Here is a 19,585-nt window from a genome sequence, read left to right as displayed (position 1 = left end):
GGAATACATTCATGGACTGCAGCTCCATGCAAGAATGATGGATTCGTGATAATGTTTAGTAAAAACAAGCAGCTTGTTCTGAATTGTATACCTTATTATGGTGACTGTATCCTGTTCTGACATCAATGGCTGTAAGCTATGGGTGTCCTACAGAGGCAGGTGTGTACAGGGAAGTGTTGGGTAACATGTGGAGTAAGGGAAGCTGGTGTTTGATACCAAGGGTCCAAAATGTCAGTGTTACCATGGTGATCAGGAAAGCTGGTGTGCCACAGACCATTCATGTACAGGTATGAAGGGTCGATGATTAAACTGTTACCAAACTGATGGAGGTGGAGTGGTAGCCATGCAGACAACAAACAGCGAGGCTTTATCATGACAGTTGAAGCAGATGTCACCCAGCGCCAGATATATTTATAAAGAGAGAGATAGCTCACCATCACATTCATTGCCAGGAGAAAGCATGTCGACTTCAAAGAATTTAGATTTGTGATCAAAATTGTATCAATTTCATTTATAAGCACGGCACACTGTCTGAAAAGGTGTCCTGCACTATTTACACAAATTAACTGTGAACTATGAGCAAGTTTTCTTGTGAGGCAATGAGTGTGATTAGACGTCTGCAGCGTGGCAGACGCCAAACCTTGAGGGTGTGGGTTGTCCAGTCCCTATATCTTGTTGTACTGGTTCTAACTAGCTGGTTGTGAGAGGCGAATGAAGGTAGCAGCAATGACAGAGGTAGAGAAGAAAGAAAGACGACAGCTGAGAGTGTTCTGTCCCACATCCAGGGATTTAATATCAGCACAAGGTGAGTACAAAGGTTATTAGTGACAAAGACGTATGTACGTATGTACCAAGCTACATGTACACTACACTACGGCCAGTTGACAGGAAGTGATGCACCACAGGAAGAGTGTGCAGAAAGTCGTTATCACTATTACTACAGCGAGCTCAATAGAAACAACAGATAGATGATTTGCTAGTGCAGCACCCGTGTTGTGGTTTGACGTTGAAACATTCATATATGTGCATTACACTTTGGTGTCTTGCCAATCAGGCTCAAGGGCTGCTGCGGCTTCTAGATTAAATCGGTGCATGACAAATATTATCGTTTTATTACAAAATTGTACTTTAATATCTTCAGATTGCGCAATACAAGTTGTTTCTCTTAACGGATACATTATGAACTTTTCAAACATCAGAGGCTTGTAAATAACAATGGGACACCTCAAAACAAAGGGCCCCAAGGTAGAATTCAATAAATAAAAAAGCATTTATAAGAGATAAAAACTTTTCAAAACAGCCTGGTTTTATGTTGTTCCCATCAATGTTAGGCACAAAACAACCCGTCTGGCATTATGCAAGACGAATCAGATCTTGGGGGTTCCCCCATCTGAGACGAGGGGTAGTAATACGACGTACATAATATATAGAATTTGTAAATATATATATGCAAATGACTGTATGAATCACGACATTGTCAATAGATTTGCCTAATAACAAGTTGACAGGTCGACATGGGCCTGGCTCAGATCTGAGAGATGAAACTATTCTTTTTAATCTAAGTAGGGCAGATCAGCTTCAGCAATTTCTACGACAGAATTTTTTTCCAAACACAGACTGATGTCATGAATGAATCAATGGTTGTCATGGTTACATCTTCTCATCTTCACCTACCAAAAAGAGTTAGTTTGTATAAAAGTACAAATATAAAATCTCCGTTCTGAACATACACACCTTGTCCTGCCATTGACCATTCTTAGAAAAGTAGCAACTACAAATGGAGGAGGAGGCTTAGGCTTAACAGTTTCATTCTGGAGACTCAGTATGTACAAAAGGTCTTGAATCATTAAAACTATCGTCTGCTCCAGGCCCGAGCCAACTTTAAGTGAAAACCGCCACCAAGAATATGGAAATATGTCAAACAATGGCCGCTTAGGTGGATTTCAGATCAGGATGTCTGCGGCGGCAACTAAAACAAGGATGTTCCCTTGAATTCATCCCAACCTGAACCTAGCTCTTCGGCTCAACCTGTCAATCTCTTCCTGGACGATGTAAGCCACGTTCTCCAAACAGCGAGTTCATACATGTTCAATTTCAAAGCCAAATGCTAAAACTAACCTGGACTCATTTCAAAATATTCTCAAAATCAATGCCCTTGATCAGTGTCTAATTTCAAAATACTACTAGCAGGAAGGGTAAAATGATGCAAAAGCAATGGCTGGAACTGTTTCCTAAATCCAGTTGGGCAGAGTTCTCTGAATATGACCTCGCTGGAGCTACATCTGAGTTGACAACATTCCCAGACACTTTCATCAGAAGGGACTACAAGGCAATATAAGAATACTACAATAGATGGTCAGAAGATATGGAAACTTGATTCTTTAAGGATTTACACTTATGGATAGATCAACTGAGAAATACACAGATAAAACACTCACTACTGGAAATACAGATACAGAAAAACAAGGAGATACAATCAATCAGGGAATTACAAAGTGTTATCGCTAGTAGCAAGGGGAGGCAGCTAAGGGCATATCTACAGCACTTAATCGTGGGGCACCAATGCTCATCTCCAGTAATGGAGCGTGCATGCTATAATAACAATGGCAACTTAGCAAGTCTCGCGGCCACATGTCTTGTGGAATGCTGGGTAGCGAACGTAACACGAACTGGGCCATTCCGCCATGACAAGGCAGTTGCCATGGCAACACTCATCACATAGTCATATAATTTTTTATGATTACTTTCTTGACTTGGACAAGACGACAACGAGACACCAACAATCATCACCCTGGTAGTCACATGTAAAATAAATTCCCCATACAATAGTAACTCTCAAAATGCAAAAATATATATCGAAACCTCAGTATACTTGATCATAACACCAGAAATGCAAAAATAGAACTTACAAAATCATGGCCTAATCTACCGGCAAAACGACAGTGATCATCAGTACACTACCAAACAGCTGACCCATGGGATAAAAAAGGAACATATCATCATCTCGCCCTGTCGTCTGCTTCAAAAACAAGCAAGATGGCCGCCCCAAACCAGGAACTCGGGAACAAGGGAGGTTATCTTGATTGCCATGAAACAAGGGCAGATAGCCCAGAGTTTCTGACACCTGCTGAAGCTCTGAGGGGTATAAACTACCGGCAGCGTATCGCACAGTGCAGCCCTGGTTTCTTCTATCACAAACAAATGGATTTCAGAGAATAAAACCTGGCTAAAAGCCTGCTTAAGCGTAACCCGCCCCCAATACTTTATTTGTAAAACATTCGAACACGAGAACATTGATTATGCAAGTAGGAAAAAATAACAACAACTGATTGAGGAACAATTCAACAGCAGTATCATATAGGTCATCTTGTGAGGTAGTTTGACGACAAGTCCTGTTCTCAACTAGGCGACTAGACTTCAGGATGAAACATTAACTAACGACAACATAACCTGTGTTTCACATTTCCGTACCAGGGTTGTGGGCAAAACATGCCCAACACTCTCTAGTTGTATGTTGCAAGACATGTCTTCAGACTGTTGCTATGGCAAAACAAGAAGAACTAAGTGACCCCAGTGTTGAAGAGTTCCATAAGCAGACTTTTAGCCCAAGTTCTACAAGTGTGCACCAAAAACCGTGACCACACTGCTTTGTACGCTAATGGTTGGATATAAACGCTACTATATTATGAGCTCTTTAAAATATAATTCTCTCTCAAATTGACAAAACAATGCAAAACAGTACAATGAATTTGCTGCCTTTTCTTATGCACTGCAAACAACATAGCTTCAATCTTGTCTTGAGAAAAGCCAAATACACTCTGGCCGGTCGCGGCTGTTTTTAACGCTAGGTAGTATGGGAACACAAGGACAGCCAATGACTGAACATAATGCACATTCCCTGTCGCCTGCTTGTCACCATGACAACCAGTGTTGTGTTGGTGATCGTGGTGTGACAGACGACACCACCAATGGAGGCAGAGATCCAACTGTTCAAACCCGTAGAGCAGACGCTGCTTTGGTTCTTCTGTCCATCTGTCTGTCTGTCCGACAACCACACAGCAGGCAAAGGTGGACCAGTTGATCACCAAGCTGCAGCGATTGTTAATCATGTCGAAGGCACTTGACCCCCGGAGTCAACAGGGCAGAAACTCCTCTCACACAATGGGAGCTAGCTCCACGCAACAGGCAGGCGTGCGTCTGCTACTTCCATAGTTTGTACACTTAAAATTTTATCTTATGTCTCTGCAGCTGATCCAGTGATCACATGGTCAAAGTCACATTTGTATCATGGCGCAGACTGAATTCTAAATTGTGGATTTTGAGAAGGACACTCTCAGGTGGCTGTTTTCTCCCATCTGGTAGTTGTGCATAGCCTGGAAACAAACAAATCATGTTCAGTGAACTTGTCCTTGCCAAGCAGACGCACTAGACAACACAAATATTGATGTGTATTTAACAATACATATATCCCAACGATATCTTTAAATATGATTTGATTTTTATAAAGCCTTTAGAAGTGGTCAAATGCATTTATCTTTTGTATGTGAAAATCAAATAGACAGAGATGACAGAATTTAGTTTTGATGAAATTCAAGACATGATATTACGGAATATTACTTCAGTTGCTTGTTACATGGTTCATTACAAAGCTGCTCTTACTATTAAAGCCATGACTGCCTCGTCCACAGAGCCCATCTGGATTAAGGCCATCTTTCTGTCTTTCCTGAAAACAAACACACCAGCATTACTGAATGTGACGGCACTGCAACTGTGTCCCCAACACAAGCAGACTTAGAAAAAGTATTAACACTTAATTTTGGTTTCAAATGGTGTAACATCAATATCACCCATCTAACAAGCATGTACTACTGTTACTTACGGGAAAAACTTGAATGCTTTGACAGCTCCATGTTCAGCAAACTTTGAAGTGATTTCCCCTTCCTCTGTGTCTTTTCTGAAAGCAACAAAGTATCCAGAAGTGAGTGGAGACCTTTCATATCCCCCATATATGAGACTACCCCACCCTCCCCGTATCACAATTGAATCTGGTCTTCACAACTGAGTCACTGAACAGTAATATGTTCCTGAATGTACTATTTTCTGTGACAAGATGAACCATCCTTCACTTACGGAATGTTGGATAAATGTAGCACTGCTGATGGCGGGAATATGTTCTGACAGTTCTTGGATCCTGGTCTCTTGAACCTGTGGAGTGGGGAGTTGACGTAATCCTTTGTCAGACCAGCATCCTGCAACAAACAACACAAACTTAACACAGATCCCAATTCATAGGGCAAGTCCAATATACATCCCTACACAAGGCTGAATGACAAAATGACCTCTCTTGAATTGGACAACCCAACCAATACATTTTCTAACATTTCTTGACTGGACAGAATTTCTGCCCCATGTTTTATTTGCTATCATGAAATGGCTATCATATCAGAAATGTGTCATTATTTGTTTCATTATTTAAGCAGAAGTAAGTTGATTGTTCAAAACAAAATATCAGCAGCAGGAATTTTTGTATACAAAGCTTTCATAATGGGCATTTTTCAGGATTATTAGCCATTTTCTGAAATCAGAATGGGCCACTGCCCTTGTATCAAAGTAAACTTCAAATTTTCATGGGCCATTATTTATTCTAATGTGCAAAATGGCCCCTGCCTTTCTCAATCCCTGCATTATCAATATCATGGATTCATCAGTCTTGTACATTTTAAAAGTATCACATCATGAAACGTCCTACTATTGCCATAATGCACAACATCATTTGTATTGCTTTCTGTAGATAGGCCAATGGCCTACAAACTGAAATAAAGTTCCTTTCAGGAAACAGTGAACAAAACTATATTTTTTGTGGGCATGTTGTTGAAAAGTTTCTTGCAGTTGACCTCAAAATTGATATGATGCAATGTTTCTACTCACAGGCTGTCCCTCCTTGGGCATCTGTACAACGGAGTGCTTGGATTGAGCCACCCTGATGGTCTTCCCCCACACTTTCACCTTGTCCAGGAACGTGATAGCTACAGAAAGAAGAACAGACAGTCAGTGATGCAAAAGTGTACACCTCAGTTTAGTGTCACAACTCCAAGCCTGCTGTACTTCATGGGTAATGTCAATGATTATATTGCCAACTGATTTACTTAATTACTATTGTATTTTCTGGTGGAGAAATTAATAGCTTGTACACTTTATTCATTCCCCAACTGGCAAACATTTGACCAGAAGCTAAACTAAATACACTGATTCCTGTAGGAACTACATTGCAGTTGTGTTTTTTCCCTAAACTCCACAAAATGATGACCCATGAAGGTCTGGGACAGAATATGCCCTCAGCAACCTATGCACTGCTGAGTGCGGCGTAAAAATAAACTCACTTCCTCACTCCATACAGTGATACATGTCTCCTTGACCAAGGAAGGACTGTTTATAAAGGCAGCAATGAGCTTACAGCACAAAAAAGATATCAAATACTTCACAAAAACAAAAATTATTTTCACAAAAACTTTCTCTACTGTAATGATGATACAATATCTAGAAAGTTTATAACTACAGTTGGTCTGTCATGGCTTGTGAGTATAGCACCACTCAGCCTTCCAGTGTTACCTGGAATCAGTTTTGAGAAAAACAGTTCAATGCCTCGTGTTCAATTAAGAATTAACCTGAGGACATAATGGCAAAGACTCCTCCTGTGATGGCAATAGCATGTATATTTGTCTATCATGTATATATGCATTGGTCCTCAACTGCTGTCTTCAGTCTGCATGGTCTTTCAGATGGTTGTTGTGTTGGGCAGCCTGGTAGCTGTGTAAGCAACTATTCTCACACTGACCTCGTAAAGATGTCAACATTGACACATTCTGAGTAACATCCCATTCACGTGACAGCAAGAGATCCCAATAATGGACTCCAGGCGTCAAGAAGAATCCAGGTGCTTGGCATGACAAGCCAGCGCCTCGCCTCAACCATCAGGCTTCCCCAGACCAATCTGGTGCCAGGTCCATGCCACCTTGTCTATGATCAGTTATGTTAGGGTATAGGAACTACGACTATCACACAATGACACAATGCCATTTAGAAAGTGGTCAAATGCAACATGTCATATTTGGGATTTTACTTTCTTAGTAAAGTACAAATTCTAGTACTTATTTTGGTTGAGTCCCATTTGGCTAAAAAAGTCTAGGCTAGGCAGCTGACTTTGTGCTGGCAATTAAGTGCCTGACTCTGAGGGTGCATGCTTGAATCCCGGATGGGACTCAACCCAAAAAAGTACTAGAATTTGTACTTTACTAAGAAAGTGAAATCCCAAATATGACACATATTACGACTATCTTAGCCCTGTCACTGCTTTAAGGTATGGTGCTTTGTCTTACCTGATTTCAAAATACCGATAAATGTCAGCAACCGCAACTTTTCCAGCTCAAACCAGTTTTCAAAAAAACATACATCCAAACTTTCAGAAAGATGTTAGGAAGTATACAACGATGGATTAACTGCTGAAACAACTTACCTAACTGTGCTTGGCTTGGTTCTGCCATCTGAATGAGTGCATTATCCTTCTTATTAAAGAGGATCTTCACCCGATGTACGTCCCCATACACTCCTGCAAGTACAGCCGATAGGTCACACCAAGTCCCACACAGACACAGACTAGACATTCTCGCAGCAATATAAAGCGAAGCCAAGGTTTATCAATGCTGACGAAATTAATATAAAGAACTATCTCCACAAAAACCCTTCCAGGGTGGACTTTTACACACAGTAGGAAGAAGAAGCAAAACAATACTCTTAACATTAAACAAATAAAATAAATCATTAGGAATTGTTAGTAAGTTTATAAACCGGAAATGCAACAATATTTAAGCCAGAATTATTTATTTACCTCAAAGGAGAGACATTCATAAATACTCTGCAGAAGCACAATATTACTGTGAGATCCTTTGATATTTGAGAAAAGGTGGGTAATACGGCCCCGTATACAGCATAACAGTTACAATGTTACATCTCTCTCCTGTGCGATATTATGATCTACATAAAGAGTGAGAGGAGTGCTAACGAACGTACCAAAAAGGGTAAAGAGAGCATCGGGCGTGACCGTCTACAGTAGACATAGACAGAGAGCATAGCATTGTCAGCAGCAGGAAGTAGTATGGACGAGAGATGATGAGTAGATCCGAGTAGGCGGAGTGGGCGAACCAAGAATAGACGAGCCAGCCACACGATGGATGTAGTAGACGTACGGCAGCATTGTAGTGGTGGATGGATGTATGGGTGTGGTGGACAGTGATTGGACGGGGGGAAAAAAAGAAAATGGGAACATTTTCATTAGAAGTGACGAATGACTGATTTGATAACAGCAAATTATTACTGAAGACACAGGGCTGGAATTGACCTTGTGCCGGTTTCATTTGGACATTCACAGTTAGGATGATGAGGAATGATCCACCCACAGAAACAGAGTCTGCTTCAACAATGTTGCTCGTTTCTATTCTAACACCGCAGTTGACATCGCTTTTGCCATCAGTGGACAGAAAGGAAATCTATCCTATATAGAAATGCAAAATTTGTGCAAAAAATGACTTGTGAACTGACAGAATTGAAATTCCAGCCCTGCATTACAACATAGAATTATTAATGCTTTACTATGACAGTAAGTTGAGAGTGACATGTGCTCCCGCCACTGTTAGTGCTGTCTCTTCCTCCGCTCATCAGCACATCGCTACTGACAGAGGTGGATCGGCGGCAACAGCGACAGACAAAATCATGCGATAGGCATGCACGTATGTACCCCACCTAGTGGAGCCAACCTACACCAATAAACATGGTAAGCAAAGATGGCTAATAAGAAGCAAAAGCATGCCCCACATTAACAGGAAGTGTCATGTACAATATGGTGCCTACCAGATGGACACCAACAACTTAACGTACACTGACAATTTCTACTTCTCCGTCACAATAAGGAAAGCTTTTGTTACATACAACTACTTCAAAATACAAATACATACAGATTCCAACACATGATACTGCTAGGTTTAGATTATATGGCTGTGGGACAACATACTATATTTGAGCAACCTCCACCAAATCAACAACAGCAGTAGTAGTAGTACAGGACACGATAGCAGACGTACATGTACAAATACGTCATAGTAAGGGAGATAATCAGGAGACTGCCAATATAACAAGTTAGTTTCTCAAGTTAGACAGCCAGGAAAGATTGACAACATACCTGTTCATCTAGGTTGGAGACGAGGAGTACAGGACTGCCAGCTTGAGCTTGGATGGGGATGCCTAAACGGGCAGCACCATACGCTCCCGGAATTGGACCAAATCCAGCCATTGCAGGCATTGCCGAAGAGAAAGGGTTGACACCTAAACAAAGGAAATGACACCTGTAGTGATATAATAATGTGTGCAAAGTATACATTGTACACCAAGGTATCTGTGTCAAAACATCTACCCATGGAACATATCTGATGTCAGGACATCTGTACAAAAAGGCAATGTACATCTGGTAGAATATTTCAATTTAACCCTGTTGAGCACTAAGTCACAGTGATGGGATTTGTTGCTCATACAGATGGCCAGTTCAGACCGATACACATCATAGGTAAGAACATATGTTTCATATGGACATTGATCATGGTCAGTAAAGACTGCACAGATAACATTCTAAAAACTCCCATGAAAGTGAAGTTTTGACACAGCAATAATCAAGAGTGAGTGAGTGAGTGAGTGAGTGAGTGAGTGAGTGAGTAAGTGTGTCACAGAGAAAGCGTGACATGTACACCCAGTCAACAGAGACTTAGAATCCAGTACAGGAGAAGCTGAAATACAGGATGTGCACCATCAGTTCATAACACAATGCCATCATTACACAGCTGTCACCTCTACAATGACATCAGTACCTTAATGTCATCAGTAAACTAATGTCATTACTATAACATTGTTGTCAGTACATCAGCAGCAGCACACCACTGTCATCAGGAAATCACCATTACATCGTTCTCATCTGTACATCAATGACATCAGTGCAACATTGTCATCAGTACACCCCCATCATTAGTACAATGTCATCAGTAAACCATCATTAGTACAATGTCATCAGTAAACCATCAGTACATCCCCATCATTAGTACAATGTCATCAGTAAACCATCATCAGTACATCCCCATCATTGGTACAATGTCATCAGTAAACCATCATCAGTACATCCCCATCATTGGTACAATGTCATCAGTAAACCATCATCAGTACATCCCCATCATTGGTACAATGTCATCAGTAAACCATCATCAGTACATCCCCATCATTGGTACAATGTCATCAGTAAACCATCATCAGTACATCCCCATCATTGGTACAATGTCATCAGTAAACCATCATCAGTACATCCCCATCATTGGTACAATGTCATCAGTAAACCATCATCAGTACATCCCCATCATTGATACAATGTCATCAGTAAACCATCATCAGTACACCCCCCATCATTAGTACAATGTCATCAGTAAACCATCATCAGTACATCCCCATCATTAGTACAATGTCATCAGTAAACCATCATCAGTACATCCCCATCATTGGTACAATGTCATCAGTAAACCATCATCAGTACATCCCCATCATTAGTACAATGTCATCAGTAACCCATCATCAGTACATCCCCATCATTAGTACAATGTCATCAGTAAACCATCATCAGTACATCCCCATCATTGGTACAATGTCATCAGTAAACCATCAGTACATCCCCATCATTAGTACAATGTCATCAGTAAACCATCATCAGTACATCCCCATCATTAGTACAATGTCATCAGTAAACCATCATCAGTACATCCCCATCATTAGTACAATGTCATCAGTAAACCATCATCAGTACATCCCCATCATTGGTACAATGTCATCAGTAAACCATCATCAGTACACTGTCATCAGTACAACATTGTCATCATGTCATCAGTACACTAACATCTAAAACACCAATGTAATCTGCACAACACTGTCATCAGTACATCGTCATCAGTACAACACTGTCATCAGTACACCAATGCATGAATACACCACTGTCATCAGTACATCGATGTCAGTACACAAATATCATTAGTACTAAGTGCCATCAATACACCCTCATCAGTACAAAAAAAGTCATCAGTACACCAATGTCATCAGAACACCAACTCCATCAGTACACAAATGTCATCAGTACATAAATGTCATCAGTACAGATACACCAATGCTATGAGACTTGCAGATTGCAGGAAACAGTTACGTTCTACAGACAGATAGACAGCAGAACTGAAAGAGAACAGAGAAACTAGGAAAGAAGTTGACATTAGTGAGGGACAACAAGACACCTGGAGTGTACATGGACAGTCACAACCTGCCACTCTCATTACAGCACAACTGAGTGAGGACTCCTGATAGGTCTAGAGTTCATGACCAGTCTGTATCCTGACATTAATCACTGCTGGATTTTGAATCTCCACCTTAAATCCCTTTGCAGTCTTCAGCGTGAGAGTCTGATAGACTCACCTGGTTTACTAAATCTACAGAGGAATTAAGTGTGGCAGCTAAGCTGGAGTAATCAAGCTTTTCTTCAAGCGTTAGTTCCATGATATAGTTATAAAGAAAAGTATCAATATCTCAAAAATGATTTTGTAGAAGTTAAACACTGCACATCCAGATGTTGTTTTATCCAATATGCCAATCAATGTGGCGTGCTGAACAGGACAGGAAGTAGGTGGTGCTATACGACCTTGACACTCACCTTGCAGACCACCAAACCCATGTGCTGAAGAGAAGAAGATGAGAGATACTAATGATCAGTTCCACACAAGCAATGGGCTTGGAAGACATCACAAAATGCTCACAAAGCTGCTGCTGCTGCTGCTGCTGAGAAGCTTCCATGCTCAACCTTACAACCACATCATGCAACACCGATGACACAACAAGTGTCAACATATCAGTTTTTGTCTTCATCACAATTTCTTCAATCAAAGGGAGTTAACAAAACTGCATATATTCCAAACAGTTGGCACGATGTAGCAGTAAGAACAAGACAAGCCTTCATTCAGATATGTTAAACGATTCTACACTATAAGCAAAATCAATATAAGCACATCCAGTTCAAGTCCTGCATCAATAGTGGGTCTTTCTGTTAGTAGTGCCATGAACATCCCGTACTCCAGCAACACCAAACATAAACACCTGGTAAAACATTTCTTTGGACAGTGTATTCTGAAGGAGTGAAGGATGCTCATTTACATAATGGCAAATATATAACGTATTAATAAATGTATAAACATGCACTAGTGTGAAGCCATATCTATATCAAACACTGCACATTGATATTTCTATACACCCCACCGCTAACAGGCCTAATGTTTTCAAATCATAACGATCCTTGAGTACAACACAACAAATTAACAGACTTGGGATAACAGTCAAGGATCTATTTATTCTACTTCGCACTTTGCTAATCATATTTCTGCTATGATTAAGCTGCAAAGGAGCCCTGGCCAGCCATCATATTTTTCCTAAATTTGATACTTCCTCATGCTTCTAAAACATGTATCCAACATTGTTTCCTGAACATCAGGAAGCTGTGGTTGCCTTTGTTCTCTGTGAGACTGAAACAAGTCATGAGAGCCTGGTAAACAGGAAGAAGATCCTCTGTGGAAACCCGCCCTACACTAAGCTTTGTCATTTCCATAATAATACTGCGTACTGCGACACTAACTAATACTGCATTGAGCAAGGATACTATAGTTTCCTGCCAGGCATGGACTTACACTGCTGCAGAGCTGTGCAGACAAATTAGAGTAATGTACACAGGCATGGTGTCTGCTTACAGAGGCTTCACCTTCATCTACTCTGTCAATGCCCACATATATCAGCCATCAAAATACACTCAGTTCATACACCAGACAATCAGTTCTTTCAAGTCTACATCAGTCATGTACACACCTAAAAAAAGCACACAACTCATTTCTAAATTGAACTACAGAATTTTGACCAGGTTTGTTTCTTTATGGTCTACTGTAATGGTCCTGATGGTAAGATGACAAATTCAAACAAATTCTGAAGGTCATGAATTTAAAATGTAGGAGGAATAATACGCGCTTGCTCATATAAATCTGCATCGCATCAACAGATATCCTTCTGCTTTTCTACAGTTTGACCATAACTATTGTCACAGTGAGAGACATTTTCAAATGTCAAAGCTTACAGATTCTAAGGAATATTATTCAAATGTGCATAATGTACGTGGTATCATTGATATCCACATCTAGAATTTCAAACTTGTCGTCTGGTAGATACAGAGTGCATTCTGTACAGACAATCGGGTAATACAAACATATATACACCACAAGGGATACACCACAGGGTTGACAACAGCGGAGGCAACAAATCAGATGTTAGTGTGAAAAGCGTGGAGGAGCATACCTGCAGCGGCTGCGGCTGCCGAAGGGGCACCATAGGCAGTTAAGGGGGCACCTCCCAAGCCCGGCATGGCAGCGGCGAACGGAGAGGCCATCACCCCCGGAGTACCTAACATAGTTGCAAATAACGGTCCAGTGGTTAATGTGTATCACAGACTGGGAGACGTACAGATGGACAGTGGAGAGTGAGGAGGCAGGAGGAGAGGCAAACAGCAATATTGGTTCATCTTAAAGAATTCACATACAAAAATCTGCAGCTGTGTATAGCTGTTTCATGTACGTAACCATAACCAATACGAAGTTGTCACAATTTTGAAAAAAAAAAAAACCCTGAAAACATGAATGAACCCAAACTCATCTTCCTCATCAACAAAAATGCTACAAATATTGTAAATATGGGACAATACCACTGTCAAGAAATTTTAAAAGAAAAATCTTCAGTAACTTTGTCACACAGTGTGGGGTGGGGAAGTACCCATTTTCAGCCAAGGCAAATGCACTGTTGCTATGGTAACTACGCCAACTCTGATAAGAAAAGATGGCTAAAACCTTGTGAAGCGGCAGTAGCATGCAGTAAGTGGATGTCAGTGTTTGAACACAGAACACGTCAGTAGACCCACAGCATTAGTGACAAGAAGATAATAGGTATGACATATGTAGACTTAGCTAATACATCGCAAACAAAATGCAATATACTGTAACATTAAAACAAGGTTATGCATATGCATAAGAAAACATACAAGAATATTGATTTGCAATGACATAATTGATCAATTCACAAAAGAAGAGTAACATGAGCACATGAACTTAGACCACATGGACACAGGCAGCAGGAACTGCCCAAGGTGAAGTAAGCTTCAGAATTTAAACATTTCCGTATTTCCAAGGTGCTGCCGAGAAGTGTTGGTCATACGCTTTAACCACAATATGACTTTCCTGAGACAGAACGTATTGGAGACCTGCATGCAAGGTTTGAATAAAGAGGTACAAGGAGAGGGAGGCATGTCTTAATGCAAAAGATGTTGAGACTTGAGGATCGCTTGGTACTCAGCAGTTCAAAACACAGCCAATGAGATATGATTTCAACATGAACAGAATGGATGACAATTTGAGACAGTATGGAATATCGGAACTATACATACAGGCAGGAGCAAAGTAATCTGAAAGAAGAAAGGGTCTGTTACATGTTGCCATGTTGCCATGTTGATATTCCATTCAGCCATCACGTCCGTATTTCTGCATGCACAGATAGATGCAAACCCAAATCGCCAATAATCCAAACATGTCCAACATCTTTTACATGCCTTGACCTTCCCTTCTAACCTTTCATCCTTGCATTAGATGGTGTCAAAACAACAACAGTAGGTTTATCAGTTGTATCAGTTTCAATCTGTTTACATTTTCTAATATTTCTCCTTCATATTTCTCGGAAAACGCCAAAGCTGTTGCATGCAAACCAAACCAAACAATCATGTTCACAGTCGTCTATTGTTTCTTCAGTACATACCCAGCATGCTCTGCTGCATGGTGCTTTCTAGCGTCACTTCTCCTGTGGGCAACTCAGGCCGCGTGTAGTCTCGGCTCTTGTCATTGTTGTACTTCACATTGAGATTCATCAAACGAGAGTAGTCGATCTTCAGTGTGTCACAGCCATTGTAGACATTCTGACCATCAAGTGACTGGAGAAACAGATGCAGGTACAGTTCATATGAACCCATCAATAAAAGAAAGCCCCAAGAATCATCTACAAGAATATTTTCATTATCCATTGTCCTGTCTGTCTGTCTGTCTCACTCATTGGTTGGTTGACGTTTTAGGACTGGTGACTATTCTAGTTTAAATTTACAGATGTCAAACTAAATCAATAACATTTATCTCCCCTTGACCATTTAGACCTTCTTTGTGGCTTTTCATATAAACTGACTTGAAAATATCAGAAACACTTACATCTTTAGCTGCTTTAGCCGAGATGGGGTCTGAAAACTGAATTAAGGCCTGGTAGGTGTCTGAAACATGAAATGCAAACTGTTAGACCTGCTGTCAGCCAAAAAAGAGTCTTGATGATGCAAACAGAATGGCCTATTAGCTTCTACAACTTTCAAACATCTGAAACAAAATGTGTTATTTAACATTTAGTGTTGCCATGTCTCAGATATACCACACAATTGAATATCATCGTTAGCAGTATTTCAACTACATGACACAGTTCAGTCTAGACATTTCTCATGCTTCTCTGTAAAATAGCTTTACTTACTGTTCTTGGTGAAAGTGATGATCTTGAGAACTTTTCCAAATCTAGAGAATAACTGAAAATAAATGCAGTATTATAAGTATCTTGTCTTGTAAACGTCATTGCTGGTGCTGCAATCTGGTGGATGCATCAGCAAGAGAGGATCAACAGAAGGTTTTCAGATTTAGATGATACATATGGACATCATCTGCATCCCAACCTACAGTTATTACACTTGGAGCATCGTCAATGTATCTCTATGTGATGGATTTCCACTCACTTAAGAACATCCATTGTTTCAATTACTGAATGAGCAAAAAATGATAAATGATGATTTTTTTTTCAGAAAACATCATTCAAAACTTTACACTGTCTGTGTGACGAAATCCCCTCATTACGGCATGTCTGTCGTCTGATAATGCATGCTGTCCAAAAATGCATGATCCAAACACATACATGAAATAATGACTTCATTGGTAAGAAAAACATTCTTAATGATAATAAAATCAGAATTTATGAATTATTTGAACTCTAAATTACGTTCATATTATACTAATCAAGTAAGAAACTGAATAAAAGCATGAGTCCAGGGTATACGTACAGAGTGGAGCACGTCAAGTGTGATGGGGTACAAGATGTTGTCAACAATCACGCGTAGCACCGTCTGATTACACTCGTTTGATTCGAGGAAGGCACCACTGTTGCCGCCACCGCCGCGGGCGTGAATCACAGCTTGAGCTGCCTGCAAAGCCGCTTGTGCTGTAGCATTCTGCAACATCAACATTGTAAGTCAAGTCTCGGGTGAGTGAGTCTGACTTGACGCTACTATTAACAATTGTCCAGTCCCATCAAGACCAGGGACACCAAGGAAAGATTCACTCAGCTAGGAAGCATTAAAAACTGTAGATCTTCCCCATTAGCCACTCCATGAGCTGATTTGTATGTACTAAAATACATGTGCAACATCAGGAGATATGTCTCCTCACTGAGCTACATTACATACAAACCACTGCTTTTCACTGTCACATTGAATGGGCATAATCATTGGTACGAAAACTAGCTGGGCAGGATAGCTGAGTCGTCAAAACATTATCATCTATATTCATGAGTTATGTTAATAACTCAATATAACAAATTACATTTATTAATAATGGATTTATTCTTTCTCCACCTACATGGTGATCAGAATTTCCCAACTACTTCCATTAATATTCATAGGTGTAACTTATTCCAGGTGAAGATAGGCACAAGGAAACAGCACATATATGTTCAAGAAAGGTTTACACATGTTTTCATATGAAACAAGAGACCCAGACAATGCAGCATTTTGGCAAACTATGATGAGAACTGTATGACATATTGCACGAGACCCATGAAAGTCTCGGGTAGAATAGTACTACTAACTAGTACCATTCTTTGGATTCAACAGAAATGCAAACTGAAATATTTACATTTGAAGCAGGCATCATCGGACAGCTTGTATGCAGTTCACAAATATGAAGAGTAATACATGCAAGTCTAGCACTTTGTGCTATTATTGAAATATATGACAGTCTCTTCATCCCCATCCAAGGACAGTCTATCACCAAGGTATACTCAGTGGAGTATTACTACTCAAGATTGCAACCATGACACCAAGCAGATCAGCAGTACCATCAGGCCCTAATTAATCAAACTGCATTAGAAAGTACCTATTAAACTTATATGGTTCCCTATTTTACTGACATGTTAAGGCAATTTGGACGAGTTATAGCATTAAACAGCATTCTGTTGTCATGGAAACAGATGATTTATACCAAATGATAATGTAAATGGAGATGAAGACAATTTATATTTCATGCAACTCCTGAAACATAAGCCTCCAAGAATTTACATCACAAATTTGTCTCCACTTGTTTTTCACTTTATAAAATGCTCAGATAGGCACTAAAGATTGTTATCTCAGGAATTCAGAATTATAGGATATTTTTAATACCAAGTAAAAGGAGATTTCTCTGAACAGGCACGGGTAGCCACAGTCACACTGACAATGTCAGATTGGTTTGAGATCTCTTCACCCGAACTACAAACTATGGTGTATTGGGGAAAAGCCCCACCCCCCCAAGGCTGTTATCAGGCAACTGTTCTCTCCAGTGCAAACTCACTAATCAGTTACTACTGAGCATGGCAAGACCACCAAAAATATTCAGGACTTGTTTTGGTTACAATGAACGTCTGAAAGGGGAAATAAAGTAGGCCATATTTGTGATTTATCGTGAAAACATGAGAGCCTGTGGAATGATAGTCATCTGAGATGCAATCTTGACTTGCCACAAAGGCGTGTCATCTTCAAACGGTGAAAGGTTTTGTTTTTCATTACAGCTGTTTCTCCCATACAGTTTCCCCTACAGCTAATACAGAAATTAATGCTATTTCTTGCCATAAATATAAATCATGTATGGAAGAGTCAATAACTGAAGCCCAAACTTCTGAAGCAGCTTGAACAGATCTTGTATCAGAATCTGGAGGTGTAAATTTCAAAGAGCTAGAAAAATGATCATGCCATCATTTGGGAAGAACTCTTGCTGTCATGAAAACCATGAAAACGGTTTCAACCTTAATCCATTTGTTTGTACCTGAGTTGTCAGTAGGATTTTATGTCACTTTCAGGCAATACCACTCACATTCAGCAAAACAAACTGCAACTGAACATCGTTGCTTAAGCAAAAATACAATGGTGGGGGATGAGGAACCCTAGATTTGAGTGATGTCATCAGTCACTGTCAATTCCAGTATGTATGATATCATTCCACTTTCTTCGTAACCTAACGCTGCAGAATCTCATTTTATTTCTTCAATGCACCTCTCCCAGTTTCACGTAAATCAGAACCAAAATGCACTATTCAGTTACGTTTTTTTTTTTTGAAGGTAAAGAGTAAAAGAAAACAAAAACGCTTCCCCCTTTGAGAAAACAAGACAACTGTAAGAATCCCTAGCTACCTGTAATCAGCGACTGGTACACACCTGGTATGCATGTGAAGCATCTGTCTTGATACTGAGTTCTTTGTGGTTGGAGAACTGGACATAGCATGGTTTCAAGCGGACTTGGGAAGGTGTGGTCTGGTAGTAGGACACCATGTTGGCTGCAGACCCCTCATCATTGAATTCCAAGAAAGCCTGAAAACAAACAGCGTATTCATTCAGGGGTTTACATTTCTGTGTGCTATATTACCACAGGCATGGTTTTAAGCATACCATATTGTTGTATGTTTACATTTACACATTCCATCTTTGGTCTAGCTATACTATTATGATATGTATGCTATAAAGCTAAACTTGTTGTACCACGAAAGAGACTAACTATGGAATGAATTTCATTATATCCATTTCTCACTCTTTATGCCCCAAACATATGTATTTACCTTTAGTATAAAATTTCTGTTGAAACAGGTTAGTTTCATTAACACTGACAATCATGGTAAAGAATACTGTCCTTGTTCTGAATGAGGTAACATTGGTGATGTTAATGTGGCATACATGGTTAACATAACAGGACAACCTGGAGACAATATCTAGTTTTTAAGCAGTAAAAATAATAAAGCAAGCATTTGGACTTAGAAGATTTGTAAGACCTAATTTCCCCATGCTTGCAGAAAGACCTATCTCCTTCAAACAGATCAGTTATGACCTTTACACATTATTTCCTCTCGGAAAGGAGTGAGCAAGTGAATTCAGTTTAACGCCGCACTCAGCAATATTCCAGCCATATGGTGGCAGTCTGTAAATAATCGAATCTAGACCAGAGAATCCAGTGATCAACAACATGGGAACCGATGACGTGTGTCAACCAAGTCAGTCAGCCTGACCACCCAATCCCATTAGTCGCCTCTTACGACTAGCATAGCTCGGAAAAGATCCTTGGATT

The 19,585-nt window shown here is 40.1% G+C and overlaps 1 protein-coding gene across 19 annotated transcripts in view; it reads right to left on the bottom strand.

Moving 5' to 3' along the window:
* Positions 1-763: 763 nt before the first annotated feature.
* Positions 764-19,585, bottom strand: part of LOC137290516 (polypyrimidine tract-binding protein 1-like) — a 126,233-nt gene continuing 107,411 nt past the window's right edge. For 6 of the 19 annotated variants that reach the window (XM_067821510.1, XM_067821513.1, XM_067821501.1 and 3 more), the window contains 16 exons: positions 18,685-18,837; positions 16,283-16,450; positions 15,706-15,757; positions 15,399-15,457; positions 14,959-15,130; positions 14,594-14,611; positions 13,456-13,560; positions 11,777-11,800; positions 9,233-9,375; positions 8,068-8,101; positions 7,514-7,606; positions 5,929-6,026; positions 5,131-5,249; positions 4,880-4,954; positions 4,660-4,723; positions 764-4,373 (listed from right to left, as the gene is read on the bottom strand). In XM_067821510.1, coding sequence (XP_067677611.1) covers positions 4,305-4,373; positions 4,660-4,723; positions 4,880-4,954; positions 5,131-5,249; positions 5,929-6,026; positions 7,514-7,606; positions 8,068-8,101; positions 9,233-9,375; positions 11,777-11,800; positions 13,456-13,560; positions 14,594-14,611; positions 14,959-15,130; positions 15,399-15,457; positions 15,706-15,757; positions 16,283-16,450; positions 18,685-18,837 — 1,446 coding nt within the window. In that variant the 3' untranslated portion in view covers positions 764-4,304. The remainder of the gene's footprint in view (positions 4,374-4,659; positions 4,724-4,879; positions 4,955-5,130; positions 5,250-5,928; positions 6,027-7,513; positions 7,607-8,067; positions 8,102-9,232; positions 9,376-11,776; positions 11,801-13,455; positions 13,561-14,593; positions 14,612-14,958; positions 15,131-15,398; positions 15,458-15,705; positions 15,758-16,282; positions 16,451-18,684; positions 18,838-19,585) is intronic. The other 13 variants (XM_067821511.1, XM_067821502.1, XM_067821516.1 and 10 more) reach the window with 5 other exon arrangements.

The sequence above is a fragment of the Haliotis asinina genome, chromosome 7 (genome assembly GCF_037392515.1).
Source record: "Haliotis asinina isolate JCU_RB_2024 chromosome 7, JCU_Hal_asi_v2, whole genome shotgun sequence".
In the NCBI taxonomy this organism is placed as follows: domain Eukaryota; kingdom Metazoa; phylum Mollusca; class Gastropoda; order Lepetellida; family Haliotidae; genus Haliotis; species Haliotis asinina.
Note: the sequence above shows the minus strand (reverse complement) of the source record. Positions and strands in the feature narration are given on the sequence as shown.